Source organism: Cygnus olor, chromosome 11, assembly GCF_009769625.2.
Source record: "Cygnus olor isolate bCygOlo1 chromosome 11, bCygOlo1.pri.v2, whole genome shotgun sequence".
Lineage (NCBI taxonomy): Eukaryota > Metazoa > Chordata > Aves > Anseriformes > Anatidae > Cygnus > Cygnus olor.
This window is the reverse complement of record NC_049179.1, coordinates 18,390,728-18,404,600: the sequence shown is the minus strand read 5'-3', so window position 1 is coordinate 18,404,600 and position 13,873 is coordinate 18,390,728. Positions and strand designations below refer to the sequence as shown.

The window sequence follows — 13,873 nt, the reverse complement described above, 5'->3', positions numbered from 1 at the left end:
GGTGTTTCAAGAGTGAGGTGTTTTTTCAGTACAAGCTAAGGTAGTAGTGTTCTTAACTGTATTTGAGACAGGAAGTATGGAGAGCATTTAGGTTGGCATTTGGGGAGTGGAGGCAAATGGGGAAAGAACAAGAGGCTACTTAAAAACTTCACAGTTTCTAAAAGGAGCTCAAAATATGTTGAGTTCAAATTGGGTGATGTTCAGTTATTTTGAAGTATTATTTGCTGTACTGTGTGTATATGCTTAGATGACTAAGGCATATACGGACTTTCCAGAGTCCCGGTCAATGGAGAAAATGGCTACAGAAACCACAAAATAAGCTCTCAGGTTAGTGGATCTCCTTCCAGCGAACTTCATCATTCCATTAGCCAACTTCAGTGCTGTAAGGGTGTGAGTTACTGAGACTCAACTGCTACCTCCCAGCTGCGCTAACAGAAGTTGGCTTAAGTGATCCTGTTTAACCTCTGCAATGGGCTGTGCTAGGTGGTACATGGTTTGTAAATGTGCGTGGTTCCTTCTCCCACTGTGGCTGATAACTCCTAAAGCTACAAAGGAACTTGACTGGTTTGGTAACCACCAGCCTCCCTACTTAGTAGTTTGGGATTCTGGTATTTATTGTGTGCTGCACTGATGGGGAGGTAAGAAAGAGAAAACCTTAAAAGCTTGTTGCTAAAATCAAAGATCAGAGACCTTTTCTTTGCTTGCAAATGGAAGATAAACAATGAGAAGAAAAGCTATGTTCTGGAAAGCATGACAAGGAAATTGAGACAAAATGTTTTTGCATATGTGTTTTTCTAACCACAGGAGTCCAGTGATTTGTTCGTCAGAATGCTTTGCAGTTGCTTACTGTATCATATCCTGGACAGAGCAAGAGAATGGGCTGAGTTTGCTGCTTGGTCAGGAGCCAGTGCAACCTATTAGAATCAAAGTTTTTTTGGGGCCTTAGCCAAGCTAGGGTCAAAATACCTCAATGATTTTGTAGATACTGGGAATGCTGCTGATGAAGACATTGCTTTGGGGTATAAGTTCTTGAACTCAGGTTCTGTGAAGAGTGTAGCTTGAAGTCTTAGCATTTAGATAATTACCCACATTACAAACGAAGGGGCTCATTTCTGTGATTTATTTTTTAATGACAGAATTCCCTTCAGGGTTTGATTGAGGGTGACACTTAATTTCTGTGTTTCTCCTCCTCCATCTCACAGAAGCCTTGAATTTCCAGAAACTTTAGCATGGGCTTTTGTAATCTTTGAGACATCCTTTTAAGTCCACCAGTACAGGATTGTTTGCAAGATCAGGGCTTCCTTTCAGCCTGTGCTAACGCAATTGCATTTCAGTGGTGCCGAGCTGGGGAGTGTGTCAGTAAAACTCCCATCCCTGAGCATGTTGATGGAGACTGGAGCATGTGGAGTCAGTGGAGCATGTGCAGCCGGACGTGTGGCACAGGAGTGCGATTCAGACAGCGGAAGTGCGACAATCCCCCGTAAGTCTTGACATAATGCTCATTTCTTTTTGCATGTAGCATTTAGTAAACCTCGCTGCAAGAGTTCAGTGAAGAAATGGGCAGCAGAGCTGCCTGGGGGACACGAGACCTGGTGTTCGCCAGCAAGGACCAGGTCAGAATCCAGGAGTGACTTCAGAGCAAAGCATGTGCTGTGGAAGTGGCTTGAAGGGTTACCGTTGGAAGTGGCCCATTGCAATGATTCAGATATAGATACAATTGAATTAAAGACCTGTGGGTTGGCAGAGGAATGATGCTGTGTTTTCTCTTCTGCGCTGCAGTGGATGAGAAGGGGCAATCTGGATCTGCAGAGCAAACTGAGCCAATACGTCTTAGAGATCAGTTTTGCAGGCAGTGCTGGCTTCGGCTGTCCCTGTGGGCTTGGGAAACAGTAGAGTGGCTGACAGTGGGCAGTGTCCTATGGTTGTGTTGATAAGGCACCCTGAGATATTCTGTACATCGGGATGTGCTGCATATGAAAAGTGTTCTCTACACAGAGTGGACCCTGCTTGGCCCCTGCTTGGGCTTGGCTTTTTTCAGATTCAAGAAGAAATGTAAGTGATGTTATCTCCCATGTGCCATCCTTCATCCGTCTGGTCCGTCGCGGCATGCCTGGAAGTCTTCTGAGAGGCCTGAACAGGTTACCTCTGTGGCCATTTAAATGGCCACCTCTGAGTGCATTATAGCTTCTGAGAGGAATAAGAGTGCTCACAGTCTTGAGAGCAACCCTCCAAGTTGTGCATCTCCAAATTTATTTGTATGTTAAGGTTTTATTCACAGATAAAGCACAGGAACCTTCTTTTACATAGGGCTGAGATTCTGGCTAGCACCACAGTCACTTTGAAGACATGCCCAGGTGATGGGTAGGCACCCACTGGCTGCTGCTGAGATATATTCACGTAAAAGGGATACTTTTGTTTATTCCTCTCCTTAAGGCTGAACTGCAACTGCGTGTCTGCAATGTCCAAGCTTGATTTTTGCCAACTCGTTTTCCTGAACAAGGGGCTGAGCTGCTTTCTTTGCTGTCAGCTACAAAAAGTCTCTTTAACCACAGCACTGACCGAACCTAAATCCATTCATCATCGTTCCTTAAATTACAGGAAATGCTCCCTCCAAGATTGCACACTGATTTTAAAATTCTCTTGCTCATATACATTCTTGGCTGGGGATACACACGTGATCTTCTTTTGCTTCATATTCCTGGCATCAACCCACTTCTGCAGCTGGTTTATTCACTGTCCAAAAGTATTGGCTAAGGGATTTATCTTTTCATTTATGTGTATTTGGTCTTGGGATTTTTTTCTTTTCTGGAATCTGTACTCCTGCCAGCTGACTTTTGAGCCTGTGGGACTATCAGTATTTTTAAACCAGTTGCTTCACTGTTTAATTTGGTTTTTCCTCTCTGTAATTTCTATGAGTACTTGCATGCCTTGCCTCCAAATGGTTGTAAGGCAGTGTGTCATTAGCCAGTTTGCATGTGCAGACTTCCAAGCTGTACTGCCTTGTGTTCTGGTCTAGCCTTTGGGCTATTGTCATGCAGTGGGATTGAAGGAAAAAATGGTGGTTTACACAGAACATGAGAAAGAGATCCTCACCCCTTCCCCCATTGTCTCTTGTCATGTAAAGGCCTCAGGGTGGTATAAAGGGACTTTGATTTCTTCAGTCCCATTAGCGGGTGGATTCTCTTGGCAGAAATAGGGTGGAATGGTAGAAGATGGCTGTGAAGGTGCCTACCAGGAAACCTCTCAGTCTCTGTTTCAGGGGCGTATCAGGATGGTCTTGAATTACACTGTTTGTGGGAAATCCTAGGCAGTGCTACCAGCCCATACTACACAGAGCTTGAGGCCTTTATTTTTACTAATGACATTATTACCAATAATAAGAGCTGCTGGCTTCCAGTCTGCATTGCCAAACTCATAGAAAGTCCTTCACGAGTTAATGACATCTGAAGATGATCTGATCTGATTAAAATCAAAACAACTGCTGATGAAAACACAGTGAGTAGTAGTCCTGCTGTGTCTTCTGCTTCATGGTCATCAGGTTGATACTGTGCTCTCCAGAGAGCACTCTGTTACTCTTTGGGTATTCTGATTATCTTGTTTGTGTTTTTTTCTTGTGCATGTGCAGACAAACATGCACAGGCTCATTTACGCTCTGTACACTCTGCCTTTTTTTTGTTGTTCATGTCTTTTGCCATAGCTAAAGAGATGGTGCTGAAACTGAAGCTCACACATCTGATGTCTTTATGTGAGCGCGGGGTTCAGGCAGGAAGAAGCCTGTGTCATGCTTCTCGTCATCTGGACCGAGTGCTTGCCCAGACTAAGGCAACTGACAGAATCCTCTAAGATTTCGGCATCGGTCTCAGCACATCTGCTGCCGTGCATGCCTCTGGGGCAGAGGAGAGGTGTTAGCAGTGCAAACAAGCGTTTGTACAGGCTGTTCCTCTGGTGACTTTCTGTGGTGTTACGGCATCATGTAGGGTTTTTCTGGTTTAGCTTTAGTTTTGTTTGTGAAGAAACAAAATAGAGGCATTTGTTAAGAGTTTGAGTTTTCCTTCTCTGGGGATTCATAAATGAGAATACGTAGATTTTGAGGATGCCTAATGCTGATGCAGAATCAGTGGCCTCTCCTGCATTGTTAAAAACCAATATGTGAAATTGCATGGTTTTCATGGGTGGTTATTATCTGCTGCACAGACTTGTTTCTGGACACCCTACTTGCGGAACAGCTTATAGCTATGTCTGTGTTATTTTGGTTTCAAGGTGCTGAAAACAGAACTTTAGAAAACGTGCTGAAGAGATGTTTGCTGTGTCTCCATTGTTATGGGTGTTTGAGGCAGGGAGCGAAGCAAATGGTGGGAAGAAAAAGGTGAAATACTCCAAGTTGCCTGCTTCTGCCTTGTGCGTTTGGTGTGATCCTGGGCACAGGAATGTAACCGTGGTGCCTCTAGGTTCCCCATTAAGAATATAAATACTTTACTTTGGCATTTGTGTTGGAACCACAAATTATCTTCTGAACTGTCTCATTGTACAAATATAATGAATACTTAGACTTTACGTGTCATGCTCAATGCACCTTCCAAAGCCTGACTGTCACAAGTCACCAGCACTTAAGAAACCTGGTCTGAGTCACAGGGAATGTTAGAAATCAGACCTCATATCATGGCAGTGCTTACAGTTTGGGAATGCCTTACTCAAAGTCCTGTTCTGAAACTGCTGGTGAATACAAACAGACATATACTTACACCCATTCTCTCTGCTTTTTCTCAGCCCTTTGCCTGCTCCATCAGAAAACAGGTTAGGACAGGAATGGACTGCTGTTGAAGTTGAAATTTAGGTCAGCAGTGTAAAATCAGCCACATCCCTTTTTTTTGTGACCAGAATGCAGTTAAATAGTCTGTATCTTTCAAGAAGGCTGGTTAGTGGATGAATTACCTCTTAGCAGAAGTGTACAATGTGCAGTCAGCCACCTATTTATTGATCTGTGTATGGGACACTACAAAAGAGCATGCTTCTGAAACGCTCCAGAGCATCTGCTCTAATAAGCCAATTATAGATCCAGCATGGAGTTTGAATAATTTTCTGTCAGAGTCAATGAGAGCAAGATTTGCCCTCCAGCAACAAATGTCTGAGAGGAAGGATCCTTCCTGCTATTTCAGTATTGCATTGGACAGGAAAACTTCAGTGAAGGTGTGCCTGTGAGTTGCTACGCTGTTCCTGCTGACCTTGGTTTGTCTTTTGTGCGATAGCCCGGGGCCTGGCGGGAAGAACTGCCGTGGAGCCAGCGTGGAGCACACCGTGTGTGAGAACTTGCCCTGCCCCAAAGGTGTGCCGAGCTTCAGGGACCAGCAGTGCCAGGCCCACGACAGATACACCAACAAGAAGAAAAGCCTCCTGACAGCTGTCATTGTTGATGGTAAATTTTTTTCAGCTTCCTCTGTAATTCCTCGCTGGTTTTTCTCTGCAGCTTTTTAACTTGTCGTAATTTCATCCACAAGACCCCCAGTTGTCTGTGAGAACACTGCAGAACGTTTCCATTAGCTGCATCTGAAAGATGGATTACAGTAACGTGTTCTTATTGCTTCCATGCTGCTCCTCTAGCCTTCTTCTTAACAGAATTACATTGCTTGATCACCTTTGCCTCAAAAACTCGTTTGTGCTGCTCCTAAAGTCAGTTGCTTTGTATTTCTTTCTCCAGATAAGCCATGTGAGCTCTTCTGTTCTCCACTGGGGAAGGATTCTCCTGTGCTGGTGGCAGACAGAGTCCTTGATGGTACTCCATGTGGGCCTTACGAGACTGACCTCTGTGTACATGGCAAGTGCCAGGTGGAGTAACTTTCTCTTGTTTTACTCCTAGTGTTATGTCTGACCCGGGGTAGCTACGTATGTCCTAGAAGGCGAGGCATCGGTGTGGGTGGCTGGGCAGCCGTCTCTGAGGTGAGAGGGTGACCGTGTTTTATAGGATCCATTGCAAGTGCTCCACAGCCCCGTGTCTTGGTCTGAGAATTACAATAAATGCCCAAGGTAGGAAATGATTGCTGAACAGCTGGGAACGTCCAGTGATCACATTTGCTTGTGTGTAGTCACCAAATGGCTTGGGTGGGAAGGGACTTCTGTGAGGGAAGCAGATGGGAGTGGAAATCTGGCTTGCTTACCCGCTCCATTTTGGCTACTAGAAGAATCACAGAAAAAATGTTGATGCTGCAAACTGAAATATGAATTGTTATTAGCCTGCTCTAAGTGTTTTCAGCTCTATCTGGGGCCTATCTAGAAATACTGAGGAAGCTTTTTGATACCACTTACTTCTTGGCTCTTTGAGCTGCACAAACTGGTATCTTCCCCTGTGCATCCTACATCCATATGATTTTGAACTACATTACTAGATAATGCCAGGGTGAGTTTCTCACCTTGGGACCCACCAAAACTGTTTGAAAGGCCTGTTTTCCTGCAGTACGAAAAAGGTTCCCTTCTTCCTACAAAATAGGTTATAAAGCTTCAAGCAGCAGACAGTACAGGTTTAGAGGAAGAGATCCAGCAACCCGTAGCACAACTCAAGACAGTTTTCTTTTGCCTCTTGTCTGCGTTGTCTTGTGCTCAGGTCGCAGGGAGAGAAAATGAGAAAGGGCATAGGATAGGCTTCCTTCTGCTCTCCTTCAGGAGCCGTTTGTCCCTTGCCAAACCCGGAGGATGCTCATTTCCTTCTGTCTCTGGTCAGACAAGTTGGGAGTGGAAATGAAGAGGACTCTGTCCAAAAGTCTTTGGATTTTCTTTCCTTTTCCTGGAGTGAAGGAGTGATGGCATATAACCATTGCAATGATGGTTAGTAATCTTTAGACAGTTTACGTATGGAACCAGGATCAGGTGTGGGCAATCTTTGTAATACAGCTCTTCATGGTTTGCTGGTCAGAGAGGCAGTTCATGCTGCAGCATGGTGAACGATTAGGAAGGCCATCTCTTAGAGCTGCTTTTAAATTCCTTGAAAATGTAGTGGAATTGTGTAGACCCATACTAATGGGAGGTGCAGGGTTTGGGGGAGGGATGGGAGAGATGATGATGTTTATTTAAAGCTCAAAAATAACAAGAAGTCATTCAGACTGGATACTTCTACCAGTGAGTAGCAGCTGGATTTAAGTCACTTGTTGCGCACCCTATGGCAGGGCAGTTTTTTCTCTCTCCTAATCATGTAGCATGTGTGCAGAGTTTGCTGCACACACAGCAGGGATGTGAAAGGCAGTTCACGTGGCTAGTGCGGCCTTGCCAGTGCTGGATTCTTCATGCCAGTTCTTCCTCCCAAGTATTATCCTAGTCTAGATTTTTATCCCACGCTAGGAGTTTGCCTTTACACCATTAACCAGCCCACTGACCCAGCAGAACAGCTTTCTAGCATTGCCCTTTACTTCCACTAACTCCACTGGAGATACGCTGGGTTGCCCTGGGGGCACAAGGCACACCAAATGTGGCATTATTTCTGATTTCCGTGAGCAGTGAGTAAGAACTAGCAGGTTTGTTTTTTTTTTGCTTTGAGCCTTCCCAGCAGGAAGCTGGATGATCACTGTATTAACACGGGTATAAGAGAGGCTTTGGGGACATAATGCAGTTTTACTAATTGTAACGTGACAGGATAAGTGTAAAAGCTTTATCTGGATTGAATTTTGCACTGCTGCAAGAGACTTCCCGCTGCCTCCTGCCAAATAGCTGCTGAAGAGGCATGTTTAATTCAGCCCTTCTGATTTATTCAGATGAAGAATCTGAACAGCGAGTTGCAGGGGAGCCAGCACGGGTCTGATTCTTTATATGCTCTTTCATAAAACGTGCCTTGCACAGAGCCAGGTTCATGGTGCATCCCAAGTTACTTAAATTTTTCCCTGTTTTCAGCTGTATCTAAAAAAAAAAACTGAAAAACCCATTAATAACCTTTTATAGTAAGGCCAGCTGTGCACCTCCAGCTGTGTGCCATTGACCATTACGCTGGGCTGGCCAGCTTTACCGCTCCAAACATTCAGATCAGCCACAAATGGTAAATCAGACATCATGGCAATGCACATTTTCGTCTTCCAGGGAGCAGCAGTAGCCAGCTCCCCTCCAAATGAAAACCTTTATGAGCCCAGAGCTTTGGAGGTACATCATGAAAAGCAAATTGTGCTCTAACTTGGGGGCAACTGCCTTTAACTGTGCAGAGAGGTGATGACAGCTGCAGAACATTCAGTCCATTTGCATCTGGCTGGGAGAAAAGGCAAAATGATCAATTCAAGCCGAGCAGCTTTGAAAGCCTTGTGAAGCCATTTATAATGCTCTTCTGCCTCATATGCGATCTAGTGCTGAGAATCCCTGTGTGTGACTGTGCACCCCGTTTGCCATAGATGCTTGTCAAACTAGCTGTGTGTTAAATGAATTTAATTGACATACTTATTTAATTACTCTTGTTTCTTTACCCAGTGTAGACAAAGCCTTGCAACAAGCATTGCAGGGGGGCTGGAGGAGAGAATAAGTGCTGAAATCAGAGGGTGGTATTACTGTTATTTATTTTCTTGTGTAATCCTTTCAGTTAAAGGCTCTCAAAGGCAGGAATGACACACTGCCAGTGTGACAGATGTATTAGCAGTATCCATTGCCTGCGAACATCTAGTCCAGGAAATGTAATAGCTCTTTTCCCTTCAGCAGCATATGCTCCTAAATGAAACTCACGCGTTGTTGTTGGAAAAATGAATGTAGGTGAACATGGCAAAGACAAACTGTTCTTGCAAGGAGAGGAGGGTTTTGACAAGGGAAGCAGGAACAAATTCTTCGCAGCCTCAACATGCCCTAACTGCAGTTGGGCACTAAAGGAGGAGAGTTTCTCTTTCATTGCATGTTGTGAATTTTTTACAGTTTCATTTTGAAGCCTTGTTGATTAGGGTTGGTTTTGAGGATGAGCATTTCATTCTTGTTAGTGTTAGAAGTTTGCCAGAATTAGGACAAAATAAAAGCTACATAAGAGTTAATCTGAAAAATTGAGGACAGTGTTACAAAGTTTTATGCCTTTAGAAGAAACGTGGTAGAGAAGTAACAAACGTACTTATCCTGACCATCTTCTGAGTAAATGAGATGCCCTGTTCAGGATGCGTACCCATTTTTCATCTTTTCTTGGAATGCACATTGTTTTCTAGCGAGGAGAATTTGTTTTTTTTCCCGGAGTTTTCCAGAGACAGAAAATGTGTAACAGGCTGGAGAACAGCAGCACTCTGATGAGGCTGAGGAGAGGAGAGTGAGTGCACAGGCGGGCTTGCAGCCTGGTCCCTCTTGCCTGCTTTCACGGTTTGCTTTCTTTAGCATGGACATTACAGTCTTGATGAGGACGGGGTAATGCAGTGCAAACTCCCCCTCAGATTGCATTTATCCTCTCCTGTTCCTCTCAAGGTGGCTTTCAGAGAGGATCTCCTGAAGTTTTTCTTTTCCCTCAAGACTACTCAGTGTGCATTTCATGAGTCAGCGTTCATGGAAGCAGTGTGCTTGCTAACCTCTTACAGTTCTCCGTTCTGTTCATGCTGCTCATGTTAGAAGCAAACTGCTGGCAGAAGCAGAGCTAAAAAAAGGTGTCAGACGTCACACAGCCGTGGTGTGGGGAGAAGACAAGCTGCTCAGCTGACTGTTGTGATGCAACATTACTTTCTGCTGACTTTTTTCAAAGGAGAATTAGTCAGAGACTCATGATAGCAGAACAACTTTCCAGTGGGGACTACATATTGTGCTTCAGGGAGTAACCTAAAGTCTCTTTGAAAAGAGAGACCTTGTGTACAGCGGAACGTGGTTAGAGATCAAGGGCAGTCTTTGCTGTGGCTTAGCAGTTTAAGAGGTAGAGATGTTTTGGCTTTATCTAGAGTTTTTTACATGTATGTTTTGTCATGTTATAGCTATTTTAACTTGCTGGTGAATCTGTAGCACCTTCAATGATGACAAGACACACATTAGGCTGTCCTGGCACAGCAAAAATATTGTAGAACTACTTTCTTCCAAAAGTGATATGAAAGGTGAACGTGAACATAAAAATGGCCACATTTTCAAAAATAGTTTTTACAGATTGTGTGGACACAGTGTCAGGAGAGGGCCACAAGTGGCAGAGGGCAAAGTGCAGTTGTCTTCTGGACCTATTGTTGGCAAACACTTCTCTAATGTATGCAGTACCCACTTTTTGCCTATGATTGATGCAAACAGCTCTGGCTTTGCCTCCTCACTTGATGATTTTCCATGTATTATTCATATTCCTGCATTACAAACTGTGGTACAAGATGTTCCAGAATGGATAGCTTGTCTCCATACAACGACTTAGCTCTGTGCTGTACTTTGATAAATTATTTGGTATTGCTCACAAAGTCCAGAAGGGTTATTTGAACTAAAGAAACCTACTGTATAATAGTGGGGTTTTTTTGCTTGTTTTTTTTTTTCCTCAGTTCCTGTGTCTGTACGAGTGTAATTTGAGCCCTAAAAAGAGTTTGGGGGCTTTTGGTGAGTAGGACATAGCAACAAAGCACAAGATGTTGTTGGTATCTTACTGCTTTTTTTTCCTGTACTTCACAGTGGGACATGAAAAAAGTCATGCTGTTTCCGACTATTTTCCTTCTGTGTTAACCCACAAAGACCATATAATAGGCAATTCATTGTTACCTACCTTGGAGGCTTTAGTTTGTTCTTGTGGCTTTAGCAGCCAAGAATTGACCAGAAGGAGGCTACATATATCATACACTGATAAATATATATTATTTTCTCATCCAGAAGTGACATGATAGGTGCCTGTTTTGAAGAACGTAAAATCCTCTGGTATCTGCAGCCGGGTGATATTTGCACAAATGAGGGCAGAGAGGCAGGGTGGAATCAGGCCTCGGGTGTCAATTCAGATGAATCTGTTTTAGAAGGATCAGAAAGGGGCAGTTACAGAAAGTGGCCAAAAAAACCCATAAGGAGTTCCTGGGATGGGAAAAGTCTCTGGGTAGGAAAGTGCTTTCTATTATTTTCATGCTTCCTAATGTAGCCTGCTCTGCTGCCAAAGCATGGGGGTTTCAACACAAAAAGCTTCAAGCTCTCTGCATGGAAAACTGGTTATCAAGAATAATTGTGTATAGCATTCCCATGAACTTCTAAGGGATTTAAACATAAACTCAGTGGGCAGGTGTAATTGCGTGCCTAATGTGAATAAGGTAGCACTAATACAAAATAGGCAGCACACAACTGTTCCAGCAGCACTGCTCTAATTTAGATAAAATCTGAAGGCTCGGGAAACGACAGGAGGGTGTTTGCTGAACTGACTTTGGTGTGGACTCCAATCCATAAAACAAAGTTTGTTGTGGAACAGAAAGAGAAGTAACTTAGAGATGAACTGCTTGATTTGAGATCTGGGCTCACCCTCCCGTGCGCATCCTGACAGACACCCACAATTCTCCACAGGTGCAGTTGTGTTTAAAGCAAAGAAATCCGAATTCTCTTGCCTTTAGATCTGAATGTCAGCTGCTCACATGTGCATGTTCCTGTTTCATGTGGTCCATCCCTGGAGGTAGCAGTGGACACTGGATATTATGGACAAAAAGTTGGCAGTGCAAATGAATCTGTCATAAGCAGCATGCTCTGTAGATGATTAATTTGTAAAATGGCACATGTTGCATCAATATTTATGTTTGATCCATTGAGACAGCTAGTTAACTCAGCATATGGGAAGCATTACAGTGTTGTGAGTCTACAATGTCATTTCTTACATAGGGTGGGTGTATATAACAAAACTAATTGTGTTTATGTAGCAAAACATATTCACACAGGCTGTATCAATTGAGCTCTTGCACAGCCATTCAAAATACAAATAAAAATATCATTTAAAACATCCAAGCAATACAGCGCATAGTTCACACAGAAGAATCCAAATGATGTGCATTCAAGAGGAGGAGTTTTCCTATGCTGGAGCCAGCAATGACTGAAGCTGGAAATACCACCCAACAAGCAGTATTTTCAGATGTTTAATTACAAAAATGTGAAGAAGGGGGGAGGAGAGCAAAGGAAGGGTGGGCTGAGGTATCAGCTGAGTGAATTTCAGGCCTTTGGCTCAGCACATATGCAGTTACGGGCCAATTTAAAGGTCAGTCAATAGTTACGAAACACAGTGTCAGAGCAGGAGACTGTGGTCGAAGATCACTAAGAAATCGGTGGATATAGTTGAGACTCTCCATGCTGAGGAGTTCAAGCCCCGAAAGTCTGTCTTGAGATTTCCTGCCAGCACTCCCATGTTTTAATATGGGCAAGGGACTGGTTTTGGTTTAAAATCTGCTTCCTCGTTGTCTGATTAATTATGCTGTTCAATAGCAGTCCTACAGCACTGCAGGCTGTCAGCAGCTAGTACAGGCAGGGACTGGAACTCCTGGGTGATGCCAACATCGGTCCCTTTGCCAGAGTTGTGGATGTCACTGTCCAAGTCCCTGCTGGACAGTCCAAGGAAGGTCCAGGAGTCTGAGAACATGGCTCACGGTGGTGGAAGCCCACACAGACTCCTACTAGTAAACACGTGGTGGCTCTACCAGGCAAGCTCTTCATTTTCCATTATTTCTTGTGATTATGGTAGAGCTCTTGCTCATTCCTGAAGGGATCATCTTGGTAAGAAAAGAAAGCTGTTTCCCTTTTTACCAGTCCATTCAAGACTGCTGGAACTGAAAGTATCCAGCCAATACTGGGGGCACTGGTCCATGGATTCAGTCTGCTAACCTGCAGGATAACTCTTGGGTCAGAAAGCACACAGGATATTGTTGCAAGGTGTCTTTTCTCAGGATGTAAAGCTTCCCCTTTGTGCCCTTCTGCTGCTTATTGAAAAAATAAATCACCTTCCCTCGTTCAGTATGCTGTGCAGGAAGCAGTGCAGGATGAGTTAGAGATGACAAAGATCAAGTAGCTCCCATGAACTATACTTGGGATTCAAGGGATAGTGTCTGCACTATGAAAACTTGAGTTTTGAGCAGTGTAACTTGGGACTTGCCCTGTGCATACTGTTTATTAAGCCCTTATGTTTTTGAAAGCAGATAAAGGAAGTCTATATCTATTTTAACGATGCATCATATAATACATACACCAGAGAGCAGAGTGTCAGTTGGAAGCTGATAATGCACAGGCCTGATAGATCTTCCCCCAGGGCTGATGGGGCTCGAGCTTAAGCCTCTGGCCCCTGGAGCTGGAATGTCAGCAGCTTCCTCGCCTAGGGAAAGGCTGGAGACCTCTCAATTAACGGTCCAAGGACTGCTGACAGATAGTTTCCTCCCAGGCGGGGTGCTGGTGACTGAAGTGGTCACTGTAGTGTGTTTCTAAGTGACTTTGGAGCTTGTGGAAACGCATTGTCAAGTGTTAGCAAAAGCTGTTTCATTATGTACTGCTACTAAATATGCTTGTGCTTCAGCACTGATCGGAAGGCTTTGGGAGGGGGAAAAGGGCTCTAATGTTTATGTAGAAAGGAGTAAAGTGCTTACAAAGTATTTTTACCTCATAAAGTAACAAGAATGCAACAATTTTCATCTCGAAGCCAAGAAAGCAAACTCGCTCTCAAAGTTTTCCTTTGCAAGAAGCCATTTCCTGGCCCAAATTTGACAGAAGTCTGAATTGTTAAGTCCCGAACTGATGGGCAAAGTCTGCCCTGCAGAGGGGAGGGAAGATGCCACCAAAGGGAATGCTTCAATGGTCATTCCCATCTCTTCCACAATCAGGGAAGTGGGCAGAAGATGAAAGGCAAAAAACAGCCAAGGTTTTGGAGGGTGTATTTATGGATTCAGTGGGTGCTCCTTCCCTGTCCTCAGAAAAGGTCTATGAAGTCAAAGTGTGTCAGTGACCGAGTAAAGTGGGAGGAAATGGCTTGTCTTGAACCCCAGTGTCCAAAGAG

General features: G+C 44.0%; 1 protein-coding gene across 2 annotated transcripts in view; it reads left to right on the top strand.

Annotated features, from left to right (window-relative positions):
* ADAMTS17 (ADAM metallopeptidase with thrombospondin type 1 motif 17) overlaps nt 1–13,873 on the top strand; it is a 177,361-nt gene that overhangs the window by 100,753 nt on the left and 62,735 nt on the right. For both annotated transcript variants that reach the window (XM_040570362.1, XM_040570361.1), the window contains exons 12-14: nt 1,335–1,480; nt 5,247–5,413; nt 5,696–5,823. In XM_040570362.1, the coding sequence (XP_040426296.1) occupies nt 1,335–1,480; nt 5,247–5,413; nt 5,696–5,823 (441 nt within the window). The remainder of the gene's footprint in view (nt 1–1,334; nt 1,481–5,246; nt 5,414–5,695; nt 5,824–13,873) is intronic.